The sequence below is a fragment of the Centroberyx gerrardi genome, chromosome 2, assembly GCF_048128805.1.
Source record: "Centroberyx gerrardi isolate f3 chromosome 2, fCenGer3.hap1.cur.20231027, whole genome shotgun sequence".
Taxonomy (NCBI): domain Eukaryota; kingdom Metazoa; phylum Chordata; class Actinopteri; order Beryciformes; family Berycidae; genus Centroberyx; species Centroberyx gerrardi.
Window position 1 is genome coordinate 9182062 of NC_135998.1, and position 19097 is coordinate 9201158.

Consider the following 19097-nt stretch of genomic DNA (forward strand, 5'->3'; position numbering starts at 1 on the left):
CTTCTACTAATAATAATAATAATCATGAAGAAGAAGAAGAAGAAGAAGAAGAAGAAGAAGAAGAAGAAGAAGAAGAAGAAGTAGAAGAAGAAGAAGTAGAAGAAGAAGAAGAAGTAGAAGTAGAAGAAGAAGAAGAAAGTGTGCATGTCTGTCTGTCTGTCTTTCTGTCTGTCTCTCTCTCTCGGTCAGTGTCTGTGTGGCTTTGTGGCTGTGAATGTCAGGGAGAGTCATCCTGCAAAATGATATTACTGGCTCGGTGGGTAATTAATAAAAGTACTGATATAAACTTATGCTACTGCTCTCTACTGCTCTAATTCTTTGCCAGAAACAATCAATGATACAACTAGGCCTACTACCACAACTGAAACTACTGCTGCTGCTGCTGCTGCTGCTGCTACAACTACTAGGCTACTATTATTACTACTGCTACTACCACTACTAGTAGTAGTAGTAGTAGTAGTAGGCCTACTACTGTTTCAACTACAACTCCTGCCACTACTACTACTACTACTACTATTATTATTACTACTGCTATACTACTATAACTACTATCACTACTATTACTATTACTGCTGCTACTACTACTACTACTATAACTAGGCTACTACTACTACTACTACTATTAGCCTACTGCTATAACTACTACTACTTACTATGCTACTACTAGTACTACTATTACTGCTACTACTATGACTGCTACGACTATAGGACTGTTTTACTACTAGCCTACTACTACTACTACTTGTAGTAATAATGATAACAATATAACAACAACAATAACAAAAACAATAACAATAATAATAATAATATAATTAATAATGATAATAGCCTAATAAGTCTGAGTCCGTTTTTGTCAGAAGGCTTTTTCATCAGATGGTTTTATCCTCATCGTGTCACAGCAGAAAAACATAGGCTATTACTTTGCATCGGAGCTTTCATCGTGACTGATTATGTTATCAGTGCTGATGGGTGATCAGGTTTTGACAGGGGCTGAGTGTGTTTTCCTGCCTGCATCACTGTCGGCTCAGCTGGGCGCAGAGAAAAGAGGCTGCATGACGTAGGAACTCGTCGCCTATATAAAAGCTTGTTTGCGGCGCGTTCGGTCACTCGGCCAACAGATGCGCCCCACAGACCAGACTACCCTCCTCAAAGTAACAATGAACTTGGCCGGCCACATGGACAACGAGGTAGGCTGCATACTGCTTTGGTGTATTTCATATTTCCATTAGGAGAGATTGTCGCGCAATTGCAGCGCAAAGTCTCCGGCTGACTGCAACACCTCTCTGTGTTAGGCTATCTGTTTTGTAAGGCTGGTCAAAGAAATACACTTTTTACCCCATGTGCCAGACTTGTGGTTAGAAAGGTGAATTTTACAATATAATCTACTACAGTTACAGTACAATCTGTTATTACCACTGTTGCAGCAGCAAATAAAAAGATGGATAAACTGCAGTCGTTGATCATCATAAGGAAAACAACCACCGATATAAACAAAAATCATTTTTATTCTCATAAAAGCGTTAATTGATTATTTTTTCCTAAACGACTGTGTCTTCATATAAACTAAATCCGTTTGATAGGCTACTATTTGCTATAATGTAGCCTGTGGGCCTACTATGAATTTACATTATAAGCATTTATGTCAGCCTGAAAATGTTGGTTAACTATTCCAGAAATTAGAAGGTTTAGGAGGGTTTACCCTCCACTACATCCCTGGAAATTACTGAATAATTGCTGTAAATCATGTCTGAATTATTCAGATTCAGCAACACAATCTGACTACACTACACTTTGCGTCCATAATCTATGCATTAGCCTATAGGCTAAAATTGCAGGGAATTTATTCCAGTTACAGTCTGGATTAAGATTGTGTTATTATAATTTCCAAACATAAGTAACCATTATTTCAAGTTTTGTTGATGTTTGTCCAAGGATCTCACATTGAAGGAGAATTTTCCCTCCAGACAGTGTCAAATTCTTTCTTTAACCAGCATGGATAGGTGGGTTTACCTGATCAGGACAGAGTCAGCCAGGGAAATTCATGCTAAATTTACTTTCAAATACTTTCCTGTGATTGTCTAAATATTCTGATATGCCTTGCATTACCTCTCTCATCTGGTAAATAAACCGCCATTGGTAAACTGCAATTTTAATCAGCTGCCAAAGTCTGCCTTCTGGTTTATAATGAAGTGTTGAAATGTGTTAATTCATAATGTTAATGATTCATAATAGCAGTGGCTCATTGGATTCTGTCAGACTTAATTGGCTGGTGATGAAAATCATGAGGATAAAGAGACAAAGACCAATCAGCAGCATCTGTCTCCTTGATGCTTGATGTTTGTGGGCATCAGTCCAAAACACCCAACAGGCCCTCGGCTGCGGATCATCAACACCTCAGAGAATTGACCTGGAGAGTGTTTGTGTGCAGCTCTAGGAGGCGTTGGAGGCTATCGATGTGAGTGTTGTTTGTTTTGTTTTGTTTTATGCTTGTTTGTGTGTGTGTTTGTGTACTATATCAGTTTCTTTCTCAATGGGCACATGTACCCATAATCTTTACATATTAATGTATATCCAGAATTAATAATATTTTTGTATAAACAATGGAGAAATCTGTCAGCTGGCACTGTCAAATCTGTGTGATATTCCTTATTGAAAGATATTCCATCGTGTTGTTTGAGCCTTGTATCCACAATGCATATCCTCCTTTGTTTTGTTTTTGTTTTCAAGACTGCTTCTTAAGAATTCCATATCAAAGTCTACATGTCTTTTGTAGCCTAGATATTTTTTAACCTCACACTGTCTTTCCTCATTCATAAAGGCCAGTTAGGGCTTTCCTGTGTAAGAAAATAATTCACTTTATGTCTGATTAAAGGTTTCTATGGCAACATTTCCCTGCAATCATAGAGAGGATCAAGCAGCTCTTCTCCAATATTATAAGATAGAAAAAAATAAAATGAAATAGCCATTTTGTGAAAAGCTGCCAAGACCTTAGCATTATATCCTTTCATCTCTTAGCCACTCTCCTGCTCTAAGATGGAGCCTACAGTTCCTTGGTGTCTGTCTGCAGCTTCAACACCCAAAAAATCACAAAGTGTTGGAATTTAATATTCCAAATGTGGATTACATCCATAATTCTATATAGAGCATTTACAATACTGAAAATGCTGGAATTAATATTATTATTATTATTATTATTGTTATTATTATTATTAATAGTAGTAGTAGTAGTACTAGTAGTGGTAGTAGTAGTAATAGTAGTAGTAGTAATTGTAGTAGTAGTAGTAGTAGGAGTAGTAGTAGTAGTGACAGTAGTAGTTGTAGCAGTGGTAGTGGTAGTGGTAGTAGTAGTACTAGTAGTAGTAGCAGTAGTAGCAGTATCATTTGTATAGAACAACTATCGACAAGACAGGTTAACAAAAACACAAAATATGTTTAAAGCTCCAGTGCAATGAGAATTGCATTTCTCAATTTCATGGTATAATTTAACAAAGGATCTGTTACCCAGATTATTATAACTGTCAACATTGTGGAAATTTGACTAACGCCCTTTGAAAAACAAACAGAATTCCAATCTACTTCTTGGTGTAAATGATGTCACCTACCTCAATGCTCTGATTGGTCAACAGCATGCATAGTTAATGAGGTGTCCCATAGTCTGTCAGACAATAGCCAGACAGCTACTTTCCAAACTAGCCAAAATCTCTGTGCCTCCATTGTTGCTGGGTGCTGAAGTTCCAACTCTGGATATTTGTTCCCAAAGATAGAAATATGAACATGAAGGTTCGGCTCTCACTCAGTACTACAAGCTTTGTACCATCTAACCAACAAAAACTAAAACTAAAATGATGCTCATTGTGTTAGATATTAACATCAGACTTTTCCTGACTGAGTTGAAATCATTGCACTGGATCTTTACCAATCTAAAACCCCACAGTTTGGTCCTCTAACATGTTTTTCTTTCTTAACTGCGCTCTCCATGTGTATTTATAGCACTATATAATATAAACAACTAGAGTACTAAGGAACCACTGAGAAATAATATAATAAGCAGATCAGTTCATACGTTGATTGGTTCTTTTAAAGGTTTCAGGCTGAAGCAGTATTGCATGACTGAGGATCTCCTCCTTGGCAGCACTGTTAGCTCTCTCCAGTTGTCACTGTCTTATATTCTTGACGTTCAACAGCATGGATGTCAAAGCCGTGATGGATGCCAGAAACCTTACCCAGATGACTGCTGGAAAGATTTCTCAGAGGGTCCAGGATGTCACATCTGTCACATCATCCAGACCCCCGTTCTGCAGTCCAAAGCCCCTGTGATGTCTGTCAGCGGCTCTGTCTCTTGCACCGGTGTACCTCGATGTGGCAGTTCACCATTTTTGAAAAGGTTCCTGTATAAGATGAAGAGCTGTTTGCGTCGACCAAGCAACCTAAAACCAAAGGACAATGCTAATAACATCTGAGGAACCATCAAAACACGGTGAAACCATAATCATTATTGGTGTTTCTGTGATAATGGAGGACACACTATGATAGACCTGCACCAGTCTGACAGACAGCCAAGTCAAAGACATTTTCTCCATGGTTACTGCTTTGTCTGAGTCAACTGAAAATCTGCAGAAGTCACCATCTGCGACTAGCACCTGCGCCGGAGCCATTAGAGCTGAAGATTGCACTATTTGAGGCCGGCCCCAAGGATCTAAAAAAAGATCATCAAACAGATCCACCAGGGAGTGTTCAATGACTTCCAACAGGAATTTTGCTGTGTAAAGTTGCTACAGATGGCCTTGTCATCACATTATCCAGCTTCTGACAATGCAGCTTCTGACAATGCTCTTGTAAAGGCAGAGTTCCCTAAAGCTTAAAGTCAGACCTCTAAAAGAAAAAACCTTCATCTTTAAGTGCTACAAAACATCTCAAAACAAAGATATCCTATCAATTCTTTTCTTACAATGTCAATACACTATAAGCTCTGTTTCCCCCTAACTTTGCTAATTGTTAGACAGTGTCTCAGTGCAAATAAAAACAACACACCAACACACCAACTAATGCACAGCAGATAAACAGATAAAAAAAACACTAAAGATTATGGTTTATATCATGCCACAGGGCTGGAAATATGCCAACTGTACATTTCATTCATATGCATACAGTAAATAATTCAACAATAATACACAACTAAGAATTTGGCAATTGGAGTCACAACACAGAAAAATAAAGGTGCAAACTGGAACCGAAAATGGTTCTTTGGAGTGACGACATGGAAGAACCATTTCTGAACCTTTCAAGAACCTTTTAATATCCCACATAGTATACATTGTGCAATTGCAAATGAGGCTATACAAGGGCCGATAAACAAAGACACAATGCAGGTGTCTAAGCAAAGGAAAGCAGAAATGATTCTTTAAAGAACCTTGGTTCTTTGTGGAACCAGAGATGGTTCTTCCATTGCATCACTCCAAAGAACCATGTTTGGCACCTTTATTTTTCTGTGTGCACTTGATAGTTACAACTGTATAGTGATTTAGGAATTATGATCCAGTGTTGTAAATTATTATAAGATGGTCATAAGTAAAATAAAATTTGTTAATTTTGCACATGAACATCAAACCAAAGAGTGGATCCTCTCCCCAACTCAAGTGTGTTTCTGTGCACACTGTGAGGACTGTGACAAGAAATAACTACTTATTCACAGCCTTTCATTATCTTAGCTGAATCTTATTTTCAGAAACTCATGCTTGACAGCTGATATAGTTTGACATTGTTCAGGGGAAATTGCGCAGCCTTAAATGCTTCATAATTTGGGTGAACACAACAGTATGTTACTTATCCCACTGCTAACTTTTTGTCTTATTCTTTCTGTCATATAGTCATGCCAAATCTCGTCAAGTGAAGTTTATTTGTATACCCCTTAACACTGTTACAGTCTCAAAGGGCTTCACAACGCCCACATTATGAAACAATAAATGAAAACGACAACCTTGAACCCTAGACCTTCAATGAGAACAAAGAAAAACTCACACAAAAACCTAGGGAGCCCACCTAAAATACAGGGAGCATGTATTATGGGAGAGGTTATTTTGACCCTTGGCAAAATGTAGCCTCCAAAAAAATCACTTCACCAGATTAAATTAATGTTTGTTAATGGAGGATGAAAGCATGTAGCTGAAACGTTTGTTCCCTGGTTCTTTTGTACATACATTTCTTTTTTTACTTGCACCTTTCCGTTGGGCACTTCTGCAATAAATTACTTTTTTGAAATAGACTTTTTTGTCCAAGCCTTTTATTCGCAGTGTGCAGAATAATTTTCCTATTTTTCTTCATCAGCAATCAGAGCCATCCAGTGCTGCACCAGGACCAGACAGGGGCAGTGTTGTCCCAGTCGCAGGTCCTGCTGCTGCTGATATTTATGACGTCCTTTATTGATAGAGGCCGGAAGTGTGGACACATGCCTGGGATTATTTTAAAATTATGAAAGTAATCAATGCTTTTTTGCACTGGTGGTGGTTTTGCACTGGCAATAGTTAGGCAGTGTAAAACACACTGACTCAGTATTGAATGAGTCAAGCATGTAACAGAACCCGTAAGGCTTCCATCTTAGAAATAGTTTCACATAGAGCCTTTGTTATAGTGTCTCTCTGAAATCAGAGATGTGGCTGAGGCTGTGTGCGCTCTGTGCGTGTGTGCGCGCGCGTGCACGTGTATATAGGCCTATAGATAGATAGATAGATAGATAGATAGATAGAGGGCGAGAGAGACAGTCTGAGGCTAGACAGAGACAGAGAGAGAGAGAGAGAGAGAGAGAGAGAGAGAGAGAGAGAGAGAGAGAGAGAGAGAGAGAGAGAGAGAGAGAGAGAGAGAGAGAGAGAGAGAGAGAGAGAGAGAGAGTGTGTCTGTGTGTGTGTGTGTGTGTGTGTGTGTCCCTCCTGCGGCAGGCAGGCCGGGGGAGTGTCGTAACGGGGAGTTGCCCGGACCAAAAAGCATAAACAGCCGATCTGTGTGACTCTGCCCCGCCGAGTCCAAGCCTCTCTCTCCCCGCAGCAGCAAAGCACTCATCGCGGTCCAAACCACATTCAGCATTTAGGTAAGCGGAGAAAATCGCATCGCCGTGAATGAAAACGCAGCTTGTTAAAGGCCGTGTAGCACAGATTGAAGCACAGTAATTTGATACCCAATCAATGAAACGGACCGTTATTTAATTAGCCTCTATCTTTTCATGCAAATAGAACAAAATGGAGCTACTGTGGGTAAATCTATTCAGTCGTTAGTGTAATATGTTTTGTTTTCTGTCTGCTGTAGATAGCAAGTAGGCCTATGTAAAGGAGTGGGTTATTTATGTGAACCCAAGATCTGATGTTTCTTTGTTCCTAACTTGTTGAAAAGGATGCAAGGCAAGCCTTTTATTACCAAAATCCTACGCAAATGATGCCATATATGGATAGACAGTGGAAAATCTGGTGAAAACTAAAAAAAAAAAAAAGCTCAATGGGTCCACTTCATCAGGCCATTGGGCTTGACTCAAGTATTTTTTTTCACTGTTAAACTGAGTTTGGGCTGTCCTGATATGACACTGAACTGATAAAATTAATCAAAACTATAATTTACCACAATCTACAGTAGTTTTGTTGCAGTATAATACAAAATATCAGTTGTTGGGACTGCTCAGCAGTAGTTTTAAGAGTAAAAGCTGACGTGTGTAGGCAGCTTCTCACTTCTCTACAGCTGGGTATTTTTTTTGTATCTATTTAGGGACATCTGCGGTCTCCATGGCAACACACAACTAAATACTGGGACTGTGCATGAAATCACTAAGGAAGTTAGCATGAGTCTCAACATCCTGCATGTAGTTATTTGTAAGGCTGTGTGCGCGTGTGTATGAATGTGTGCACGTGTATGACTGTGTGTGTGTGTGTGAGAGAGAGAGAGGAAGAGATAGAGAGGCCTTTGGTCAGCCAATCAGAAAGCGCAATGTTGCTCAGCTGTAAGAGGGCCAAAGATTATGGGATACCTAATCCACCGACACCCCACTTCAGATCCACTGTGTTGGACGGAGCCTAAAACAACCGGGCCTTTATGCATGTGTGTGTGCAAGGGGAAGATTTTTTAACTGGTGTGGGTGTTTGCATATGAACAGTATTCTCCATAATTTTAAACAAGGAAAGAGCAGAAACCAAGAAGATAGAAACTCATCTTTTGTTTGACTTTGATTCCAGCAAGTTATAGTGCTGATATAGTGAGTTTAAAGGAAAAATCCACCCTCGGATACATATTATATTATGTTATATATCATCAATTTGTAATGTTCAATACATTCCAGCAGTTAATTTGTGGTGATGTATTAGTAATTTACTTTTTTGGTGTATCCACTTTCCCTCAATCTGCCTTGTCTACTTCTACTTCAGTTACTGATTTCCTATATTTCCCAGAATGCCCTTCAACAACCCCCAGAGATGTGGTGCGAGCTTGTTGAATTCAGCTGTACGTGGAGAGAGCGATAACGATAGGCATAGCGAGCGTTAGTGATAGCACAGTAAGAGCGAGAGTTTTGCCAGTAGAGAAAAAAATGAGAGTCGTGCCCATGGTCGTGCCCCCCTTTTGCTCAAAATGCAACGTGTCATGCGGCTGCATTGCATTCTGGTCTACTGAGGCAGCTGTTTTGTGGAGAAATTGGTCTCTCTGTCTCTTCTAGGATGGGTTTCTCCCTGTATGATCGTTAAATGTCGGTGCAAAATGGTGAGAATGGCCTAGAAAGAAGCCCTCGCTCTTTGAATCACCAAAGCCAGACGTTGATGTTTTAGACAGCTGAGAATTTTTCTGCCATCAAACTCCATTGTGGCTGCTCTGGAAATATCTCAGTGTGATTCATGTCATCTACATTTGGCCTGTTATCCATGGGAATATGAAAAACACACCACCAAACAACAAAACAGGCCCCAAAAGGCAAGGTACATTGCCAATAGCTGCTTTTTTTTAACAGTGTAAAAGTGATTTAGGGTGGATTGTTCCTTTGATAACCATCTGTTCCTGTAATAACCATCCGTATGTCGGGACAATTGTTTACAATGTCGTAAAGTAGAGCGATTTGACTCTCCTCTTCTCCGTGTTTTACATTGTGTAAACACATGAGAGGGACGTAGAGACGAGGGGCGGCGCGCAGTCGGAGTAAAGTGCCATCTGACGGGTCCTGTGAGAGCCGGAGGGCAGCTGGACGGCCCGCAGCAGATGAGAGTGGCATGCATGGAAAACATGAGTCACCCAGAATCCCCTTTTTTTCCGACTGAGGAATCTCTTTTTTAGCAGAACTGGGAAGAAACCTAGGATGGACACGCTGATCACACAGCGTAGAAAGCTCAAAGATGTTTTGCCTGATTATGTCTGATTTTAGTGGCGGGACAGTAACACACAAATAAACACATTGAAGTGCCTCAAACGGCTCTTTAACAGCATTTAATTCGACTGTAGCTTTCTGCACAGTGCATCTCAGTTCAGCGGATCAAGTTTTGCGAATCATTCCTCCGCTTGGGCCTCTGGAGTGAAGGCCTGCACAAAAAAGCTTTCCATATCTCTTTCCAGACTGGGCTAGAAAGTGAGCTGGTAAACTGCGGAGGGGGGGGGGGGGGGGGCGGGGGTCGAAATATCTGAGGCTGAGAGTCCTGGAATGACCGACTCACTTCATGTTGGTTTGGAGGAGAGGGAAGGACAAAGACCCCTAATAAGTGGGCAGGACTGCAACTTGCCGAGTTCCTACAGCTCCGCAGAGGTGGGTGGACTGCAGACACCATCTGCTTTCCCAGCATGCCTATGAAGCGCTAACCAGTAGTCACGTGACCTGTTCTATTTACGCTCTGAGCTGTGCTGTGTGTTGAATCAACCAAACTACCCTCCTCAACCCCCACCCCCCCAACACCCCTCCCCCTCTTGAGTCACTGGCCAAACCTGGAGCAAGCACTCAGCAGCAGACTGGTGCAGCCCAGAATGTCCCAGAAACAGAAACATTACTGAGTTACTGAAGATCTCTCCTGATTTGTTAGTCTGCGAATGTTTTTTGTCCTACAAGCATTTGCATAGTAACTGTCTTATTTGTATAAAACTACTTAATATATGAGGGATGGGCCAGAATAATCAAGTATTCGATTAGTTGGTCAACAACTGTCTATTCAACTAGGCTAATTGATTGATGTTTGTTTCTTTTTTCATTCTTGACATCGAACTATTGTTTATTTTGATTACCAAAGTATGTCAAAGTATATTTAAACTATGTTACTAGTATTTTCATGTCTACTAATATAAAGCAATAAGACCTAGATCTATGTTTTGAATCAGCACACGCTGGCATGCAGCAGTGCTTGCTAGTTTATTCATCCTTTTTTTGTGACGACGCCAAAGTTAGCCTAATCCCACCAATTTTATAAAGCTTGTGGAAAGCTGTCTTCAATCTGCCCCATTAAAGTTTCATCTAAAACATGTCATCATGCAGAAACTGTAAACTAGACCGAGGCTGCAGGTCCGTGTTCAACAAGAACACAAAAGGAAGAAATAGACCAGGAAGATCTTTTACATTTCTTCTTTTCCTTTTTCTTAATTCATTTTAAGTAGAATTTGATAAGCATTCTGCCTCAAAAAACACACTGTTCATGCTTTTTCATTATTAAGATCGCCACGAAACTTCTTAAGCCAATCCACAGTACAGCCTGATTTAAATACAGGCCTATCTTGAGACCGACTAGTCGGCTAATCGTTTTGACAAACCACCAACTAGTCGACGTTGAAAAAATAGACCTGAACATCCCTATAATATACTTTTCAAAGAAATAACAGTCGGTCTGTTGTTTCCAAGCCAGCCGCCATACTATCTTACTAGATAAATTTAAAATGCTGCACTGGAACCTCTCACCTTTCCACTTGTTCATGCCAGGTTTGTTGATGTGGTGATCAGCCGGTTGTTGGCAGAGTTTAAACAAGTTTCAATACTAGCTTTGATTGTTGAAAGTGTGGGTTTATTAAGATGCTGGATATCTCTTCAGATGTTTGCTGTATGAAGTCACTGACAGTATCGGGAATCTAACTCTGGGATGTAACTGCTTTGATAAACAGAGACAGACAGAACATTTCCCTCCATCAGTGGGAAGATCACAGTCAAAGACAATCATATTTAGTACAGCAGGTACTAAGATCTTCAGAATAGGAAGTCACACAAAAGTGAGATTTTCCATGACTGAAATATTTCAGAGTGAAGGTATCGTGCTGCTGTCGGATGGAAACATTTTCTCTTGAACAAGTCAACTTTTCAGGAATTGTAGAAAATAAAAAGCAGCCTTATTTTTCAGATAGACAGCTAGACATACAGTACGTTTGGGGATTGGATGAGTTTCATGGGCGCGACTGTCGAGAAGCTTGCTCTGCCTATAAGAGACAATGTAAAACTTCAGTCGAGTAAAGACAAGAATCAAAACTGAAGTAACAAGTTTCTTTTTCCTGTGACAGCAGCCAGTTGCTCTCTATTCTGGCATAAGTTTGTGTCCTGTTTCTCTGACCAGTTTTGGGCATTAATATGCCGAGTGAGTGCTTCAGGAATTTGGTTTCAAATGTAAGTTTCTTTCTTCTCTGCAGTACTGCACAGTTGTACATCCGTAAAACTCTGTAAACAGTTTTAAATTATGTTTCCATGTTGATGAGGATCCTCAACTCAACTTAGATGCAAGCTGTTTTTTAGTGTGTTGGGTGTGTCAGTTTCAGTTAATGAGTATCGTACATCAACTCAAACAGAAAGTAATTTATTACCAGTTGTTTGAGAACTTAAAGCCATTGTCATCGCTCACCAACGTCGGTTTAGATGGTTCCTCAGGCATTTAGGAAGTAGCAGTTTTGAGGATATGGCAGCATCCCCATGTATTGTCTGTCCAACTTTAAAAAGGAATAGAAGATATCAGTTTCAGATTTTATCTATGTATTTTTGACATTTGAATATTTGAATATTTCAATGCTACGTGTTTGGTATACTTTGGGATGTTAGCAACGTTAGTGAGGAGTTCTCTCTTTTGGGTGCTAATGGGGGTCAGTTGCCACGTCACTCAGCTCATAATTGTCCTTAAAATCACTTTAGTTGCCAAGTACAGTGATTTTACAGGATTTTTTCTTGATGCCATTGGTGCAGGGGCTTCACAGTACATACTGATACGGTACGAGGATAACAGGACTTTACCTACAGTGCATAGCGGACGCTGACATGCAGACTAAGGACAGTAGACAATACGTATCACTCTACTTATATACACGGACGTTCTGTAATGATTTGCTCTAGAGCAGCATGGCAGACAGTATGGTCACCAAACTGGCTCATATGGTGTCTCCTTTTCTCTCAGCTCTATCTCCTGGGGTTCGATGGATATGGGCTTTTGAAAGCTTTAGACTGAATTTGCGAATAGCCGTTATTTTGTGGCAATATTCAAAGTCTTTAAATTCCCCCCAAAAATAAGTATTCATTGTTTCCCCAACAATGTTATTCTTGTCAGGGTGGAAAAACCTTCTGAAACAGCATTTAGACCATCATGTGACACTAAAACTCCTAATAGAAACCCAGACTAATTAAATTATTTTAGATGGTATAGCAGCTCCTTATGGCTGTGTGACCCACCGCACGCATTCAATGGTATAGGGTAAAGTTAGTGATACATTAGGCCTCTAAATAAAGAACGAATTAACATAATGGAACAATTACATTAATAAATTAAATTTGCAAAGAACATTAAATTTCATTGCAGGATTTACAGACTGTTTTTATGTATCTGTGGTCAGGGAGGAACCTCCATCATATCAGCGGTGGATGGTATGAGCCGATATCCAATGAGACCAATATCGTCCCGACATCTCGGCAAACTGATACATCGGTCTAACACTATTATCTCCCACTGTGCTCCCACTTCATATTTGGCGATTGGTATCTGTGTGTTAAGGCTATGCTTACCAGAAGTTTGCAAAGTAGGGTTACAAAGTTGTTATTACTGGTTCATATTTCCTGTGTGGTTAGACGCGCGGTAGACGTGGCATCCGTGTACCTTGGCATTCATGCTTCTCGCACTTCTCAAGACTTCTCCATGTACCTAATCAAAAAAACAATAATAATAATAATAACCCCACCGGAATCAGCCAGTAATTCCGGTTCCTCTTTGTTCAGCCAATCCTGGACAGAGGCACTGCATCATCATCTGCGTCGTTTCAAATTTCAGGTGGTGCATGACCTCCCGTGCGACTCCAATGCATCCAATTGTTTTGGCCACAATTACGTTGATGTGAACACACACACTCTGGCGCGTCCATTTCTGCGTGAAGCATGAACCAGATTTTAAATGGTATAGGTCTATATGTCTGCATAGCCTAAGATCCAGAGAGCCACCTTGACACATTAATGTCCTTAGAATGTCGAATATTCCTGTCCAAAAGATTTGTATCCAAGAAATCTACGTGCTAGCTACTGTACTTGGCATCTGATGGCATCTGACCCCCAACACTATCAAGAAGGTAGACTTAAAGTCGAGATGAAACGGCATTTCGAGAGTATCTAACTTCCGTATCGTGACGTATTTCCGAGTGAAACAGGAAAGACAGGCGGGACATAACGTTGGCAGGAATTTGATTTGAACGTTGAAAAGTGGGCGTGTCATAACACCCGAAGACACACCGAAGTACCATGCTGTTGCTAGCTAGCTAACTAATGAATCTTAGCTCTGTGCGCTAAAAGTTGAAGATTGATTGATGGGTGGATGTCATGATATTATTGGTTGAAATTGGTTATGGGCATGCTTACGTAAGCACACGGCATATTTTGTTTTACAGGAAGAAAACATGATTGAATTTTGATATAAGAATACAAAGAAATTGATTTTTTGTATTTTTTTGGGCATATATTGTTAAATAGGTGCACAATATGACCAGGGATGTGATCTAAAAGGGTTAAAAAGGCATTTTTCATTTCATCTCGACTTTAACCGTGCGCTCAGACCAAAAGATTCATGAGCTACAAAAGCGGCTGGCAGTCATTCATTTTCAATGATAGCTGGCGATGAGGGGCAACCGGCGATGAGGGGCAACCGGCGATGAGGGGCAACCGGCGCAAGCGACGCGATGAAGTTGAGCTGAGGTTAACTTTATGCAAATGAGCAGTGACGCGCTGAAGCAGCAACCAATTGCAGATAGGGATTTGATCTAGCTGTGCACTAAAGTTCCAAGCAAATATTTGTTCCATATTGACAGTGAAGGAGAAAGTGATTCTTGCTGTCTCCGGTTTCCCGGAGCTTTATGATAATGCTTTATCGCCATTTGTGTTTGTTGTATCGTGAACTGAGAGCAAAGATCCAGGTCAAACTCCTCGTGTGGAAACTCGGCCAACAAAGTGATTCTGATTGAGATTCTGCTGCTATGTGCACAATAGCAGAAAGTAAAGCAGCATTTTTAAAAAGCGAGTGCTGTTTGGAAATATAGACGAGGTACATTTTGCTCACTAAATAATAAACAGGAGAAACATGGAAAATTGTTGTTTATTTGATCATGCTTGTCACAGTTCACGGCCGGCCTGCAGCTCTATAAACTTGATATTGGGCAAAACGGAACATGATGTCTGAACGCCCCGCCCCCTGGTGACGGCCTAAACTCCATGGTACCCCAGTTAAACTTCATCCATATGCTTCTCTTTGATGACCTGTAAAATGGTTGTAGCCAAAATGACCCACGTACAAAAATCAGATATTGGTGGTGGACTTTCAAACACTAAAACCACATACGAGGAGACTGAAGAGTAAACAATAATTCTCCATGTTTAATTATAACATTCCATAGTTGCAAAATATCGTGGAATGAGTCAGGGTGTTGCACAAGACGAGAGCAGAGATGGAGGGCAGAAGGAACCCCACATTTGTTGTTGTGCTGGTTGCATGAATCCTGAGCCACTTCCCCCTTCCAAGGTCAGGAGCGGATTCTTGCGATGTTTGTGGGCAGCCTGCCGTCTAGAAGAATGGGCGATTCTTGCTCAAATGTGGATGGTTAGTCATGCAAATTGAGAAGGAGCCCCAGACAGCAGCCTCCCTCTATAATGCATTCCTGTGGAGTACTTTATTCTGTATTCCATTTTTTTTTTTGTAAGACTTGAACTGCATGAACTCCACTTTCTAACACTTTTGTAATACCCGAACCTGAGGAGCTTCATAAACAGCTGCAACACATGCCGCTTTCATAGCAGCTAGGAAGCATTGATGTTTTCAGTGTCTTATTACCAGAGATCAAGTAACGTGTCATTAAATAAATTAGTAAAATAAACGAATAATTGCACAGAAATGCGCAGTAGCAGCAGCGCTCCTGTTCAGAAAGGCTGTGTTGTTGTTTGGGAACACTACTTCACTTCAGAGCGTTTGTTTACACTCTTTCTGGAATGTTTACAGCAGCAGTAGTTAATACATGCTGTGCAGTGTGGAGTCTGCTGTAAAAACTACTATAGGCTAAAACTACAGACTATAGTTTTGAATGTAAATACTTAGGTCTAACAATCTATTGAGGAAATTGCACAGAGAATCCCTATCTCTATCTCTTCTCTTCCATCTGAGGGGGAAAATAAATAAATAAATAAACAATATATGAGGAATGACACAGAACAGGCTATACTCATAGACGTAGATATAGGTCTAACCGCTTTAAGTTGCTCTGTTATGGTCTGCTCTGTGGAAGCTGAGCAAATCTGAAGAGTGACATTAATTTTGAAACTTCCTGTATAGCACAACACCTCTAGTCTGGCACGTTTACGCAAACAAGGCTCTATATACTCAGCTGTTTTAAAGTCAGTTGTCTGAGATCTCTGAACAGACTGAATCAGCTCCTGCTTTTCTTTAACTGTTACTGTAACTGTTACTGTTATTGTAACTGTAGCTAAAAAAAAAAAGTTTACAGATGGTCATAACATAGATTTTATCGCGATGCTCAACTCACATCTTAAAAATCTCAAACATTCACAGATGCCAGACAGAGACCTCAAGTGGGTTGTAATCCAATCCGGCACCAACAGCTACTTGAAACTCTTGATTCAGCGCCACATGTCTTTTATGCTGTCAGATATGACTGAAGTGGGTATGTGTGTGTCTGTGTGTGCGTGGGTGTGTGTTTGTATACCCTCAATGGTTGTATTCTTCTGTGTGTGTGTGTGTGTGTGTGTGTGTGTGTGTGTATACACTACCAGTCAAAAGTTTGGACACACGCATTTTTCTTCATTTTGACTATTTTCCACATTTTAGAATAATAGTAAAGACATCAAAACTATGAAATAACACAAATGGAATTATGCACTGACCAAAAAAGTGTTAAACAAATCAAAACTATCTTATATTTTAGATTCTTTAAAGTAGCCGCCCTTTGCCTTGATGGAAAGGCAAAGGCTTTGGAAAGAAATTCATACATAACTTCACTATTTATATTTGTCTAAGAAACTAATTTCAAGCATTTAAGCATAAGCCTTTAGCTCAAAATGGCTTTAAGATAATGAAAAACATAGTACATTCAATCAGGTGTGTCCAAACTTTTGACTGGTAGTGTATGCAGGCGGGTTTGTTTGAAAAAGAAAGAGCGAGAGATCACACAGAGAGTGAGTTATAATCCTAGTAATACATGAGTCTTCCTCGCTATATAATAATAAATATCCTGTCCTCTGCCACCGTGGCTCAGGCTCCCGTTCCCAGACTGAGTCACGGCTCACAGCACTTCCCCTTCCTGCTCGCTGGAGGAAACACCCTGAGCTCAGGGCACCAGTGACTCACTGCACGCTGCATTAATATCTAACTATAACCCTAAACTTTATCTTCGTATCCATGGCAACAACTCAGGTTCAGGGAGTGGCTTGAGGGTTTTCTTGAGCAAACACCTTACAAGTAGGGAGTTTTAACAGAGATTTAAGGGGTTATTGCAGATTGACTCTTCTTATCTCTACAGCAGTTGACTAAATACTTGGAGCATAAATCCCAAGTGTGTTGCCACAAGACAAAAAAAGAGAGCAAACCTGAAGTGAGCGGTGTCTGATTCCCCCCAGGCAGGATGGCAGCGTACCACCCAGAGTTCGAGCGGGCCGGGCAGCAGCCAGGCCTCCAGGTGTGGAGGATTGAGAAGTTTGACCTGGTGCCGGTTCCACAGAATCTGTACGGCGGTTTCTACACCGGAGATGCCTACCTCATCCTCAACACCATCAAGCAGCGCTCCGGGAACCTGCAGTACGACCTCCACTTCTGGCTCGGTGAGTGCAGCTGGATTATTGTTTTATCAGAGAGAACTAAGCGTTTCCTTTATGGATGTGCAGATATTAAAGGGGAAAATCCACCCTAAAATACTTAAACTCTATTAAAAAACAGGTATTGGCTGATGTACCTTGCATTCCTGTTCCATTTTGTTGTTTGCTGGTGTATTTTTTATTAACTTTTCTTGTTTTCCTTGGTGTATTTTAGCCTTGCCAGCCAGATGAGTCTTGTGATTTGATCCCACTCAAGAGTGTTGCTGCCGTGCATTATGCTAAATGTTTAAACGAATCAGAACAATGAGTCATATGATGTAGGCACAGTATCATGGAATCACGAGGTTAGCTGGTAAACAATGTTATGTAATTTAGCACATAGGAGCAATATTTACCATTTGTATCTGATGCACCAAATCCAGTAGGAAGAAGAGCAAAAACATCTCTGACAAAAGGCTTCAGCACAATTATTTGTTCTTTTATTGCACTTATGCCCTTGAATTCTGAAATAATAGAAGATATGGCTTCTAGTATATGGCCAACGCCACCATTGTTACATTTACATTTCTGCTGCGTTGCATCTCACTTATGTCGCACCCATTTGATCAGCCTCCAAAACTGTGATTGGACCGTCCAGTTTGTGGACTGACTCGCCTTATTCCTGCCCTCTTGTCGGGGAGGGAGGCCAGACGCGTCTCGCAGTGTGATCAACTCGCAAATGACTCATCTGGCTTACAAGGCTACAATGAAGTTTGACAGCAGAAAAAGTTTCAAATATCTTAAACATCAACGGTAAACGTGAGGTTTGGTTTCAGAATCACCTCAGAATCAACGAGCAAGGGCTTCTTTGTAGATCCACCATTTTGTACCAGTGTTCAACATACAGGGAGAAATCCATTGTAGAAGAGGCAAAGACACCATTTTTTTCATAGACAGTAGAATCAATAGACCAGAATGCAATGCAGTAAGGGGCACAACTTGCTATCGCTCTCTCCATCTGCGTGTAACAGCTGGATGCAATGAGTTCCAGCACATTTTCTGGAGGTTGTCGTTAGGCATTCTGGGAAATGTAGGATATCACTAACTGAAGTAGACATAAACAAGGCAGGTTGAGGGAAAGTAGGTACACCAAAAAAGTAAATTACAACACATCATCACAAAAGAACTCCTGGAATGTATTGCACACCATATCTAACAGTGCAAGAGTATTAGAGGGCGGATTTCTCCTTCAACAATGTTATGAGATATTGGTCTGGATACCAAGAGCCACATGTAACATGTCAGAAATCAAAGCAAAGTGAACTGATTTTCTACCTTTTTACACACAGAAGGATGAGGTTTATGTCTGTATTGTTAAGTAAAAGTAATGGGTCTGATCAGCCAATACATAAAGCTTAGTAGGCCTACTCAGAATTGGTTTTGGCAGAGGAAGTGGTATCGCTGCATCCCCTAATTTGCATGCTTTTTCCCCGCAGTTAGTTTTTGCAAGCATCATCTCATTCACAGCAGAATGGATGAAGACTAGGGTTCAAAGCAGACAGGGAGGAAGAAGCTGAGTCGGGTCTATTTTAATTGAATTGATTTTATATGCTTTTAGTCAGCTGGATTGATCATGGAAACAGCATTTGCCAATAAACAGGATCTGACGTAACCATCCCTTGTGCCAGTAAACCAGTGCGAGCGCCCAGAAATAATGTTGCATGTATTCATGTGTCTATTGGGATTTGCACCATCCTCCTCCCCCACTGTCCCAGCTATTGATCTCTTGATTTAGTGCGTCCTCTGAGCTCAGACACAGGACCTGTCTGACAGAAGATGTGTCTGTCTGGGCAGCTGGTACTGA

General features: G+C 40.6%; 1 protein-coding gene across 1 annotated transcript in view; it reads left to right on the forward strand.

Annotated features, from left to right (window-relative positions):
* Nucleotides 1-6937: 6937 nt before the first annotated feature.
* gsna (gelsolin a) overlaps nt 6938-19097 on the forward strand; it is a 29196-nt gene continuing 17036 nt past the window's right edge. Inside the window, exons 1-2 of the mRNA XM_071909672.2 lie at nt 6938-7081; nt 17060-17260. Coding sequence (XP_071765773.1) covers nt 17065-17260 — 196 coding nt within the window. The 5' untranslated portion in view covers nt 6938-7081; nt 17060-17064. The remainder of the gene's footprint in view (nt 7082-17059; nt 17261-19097) is intronic.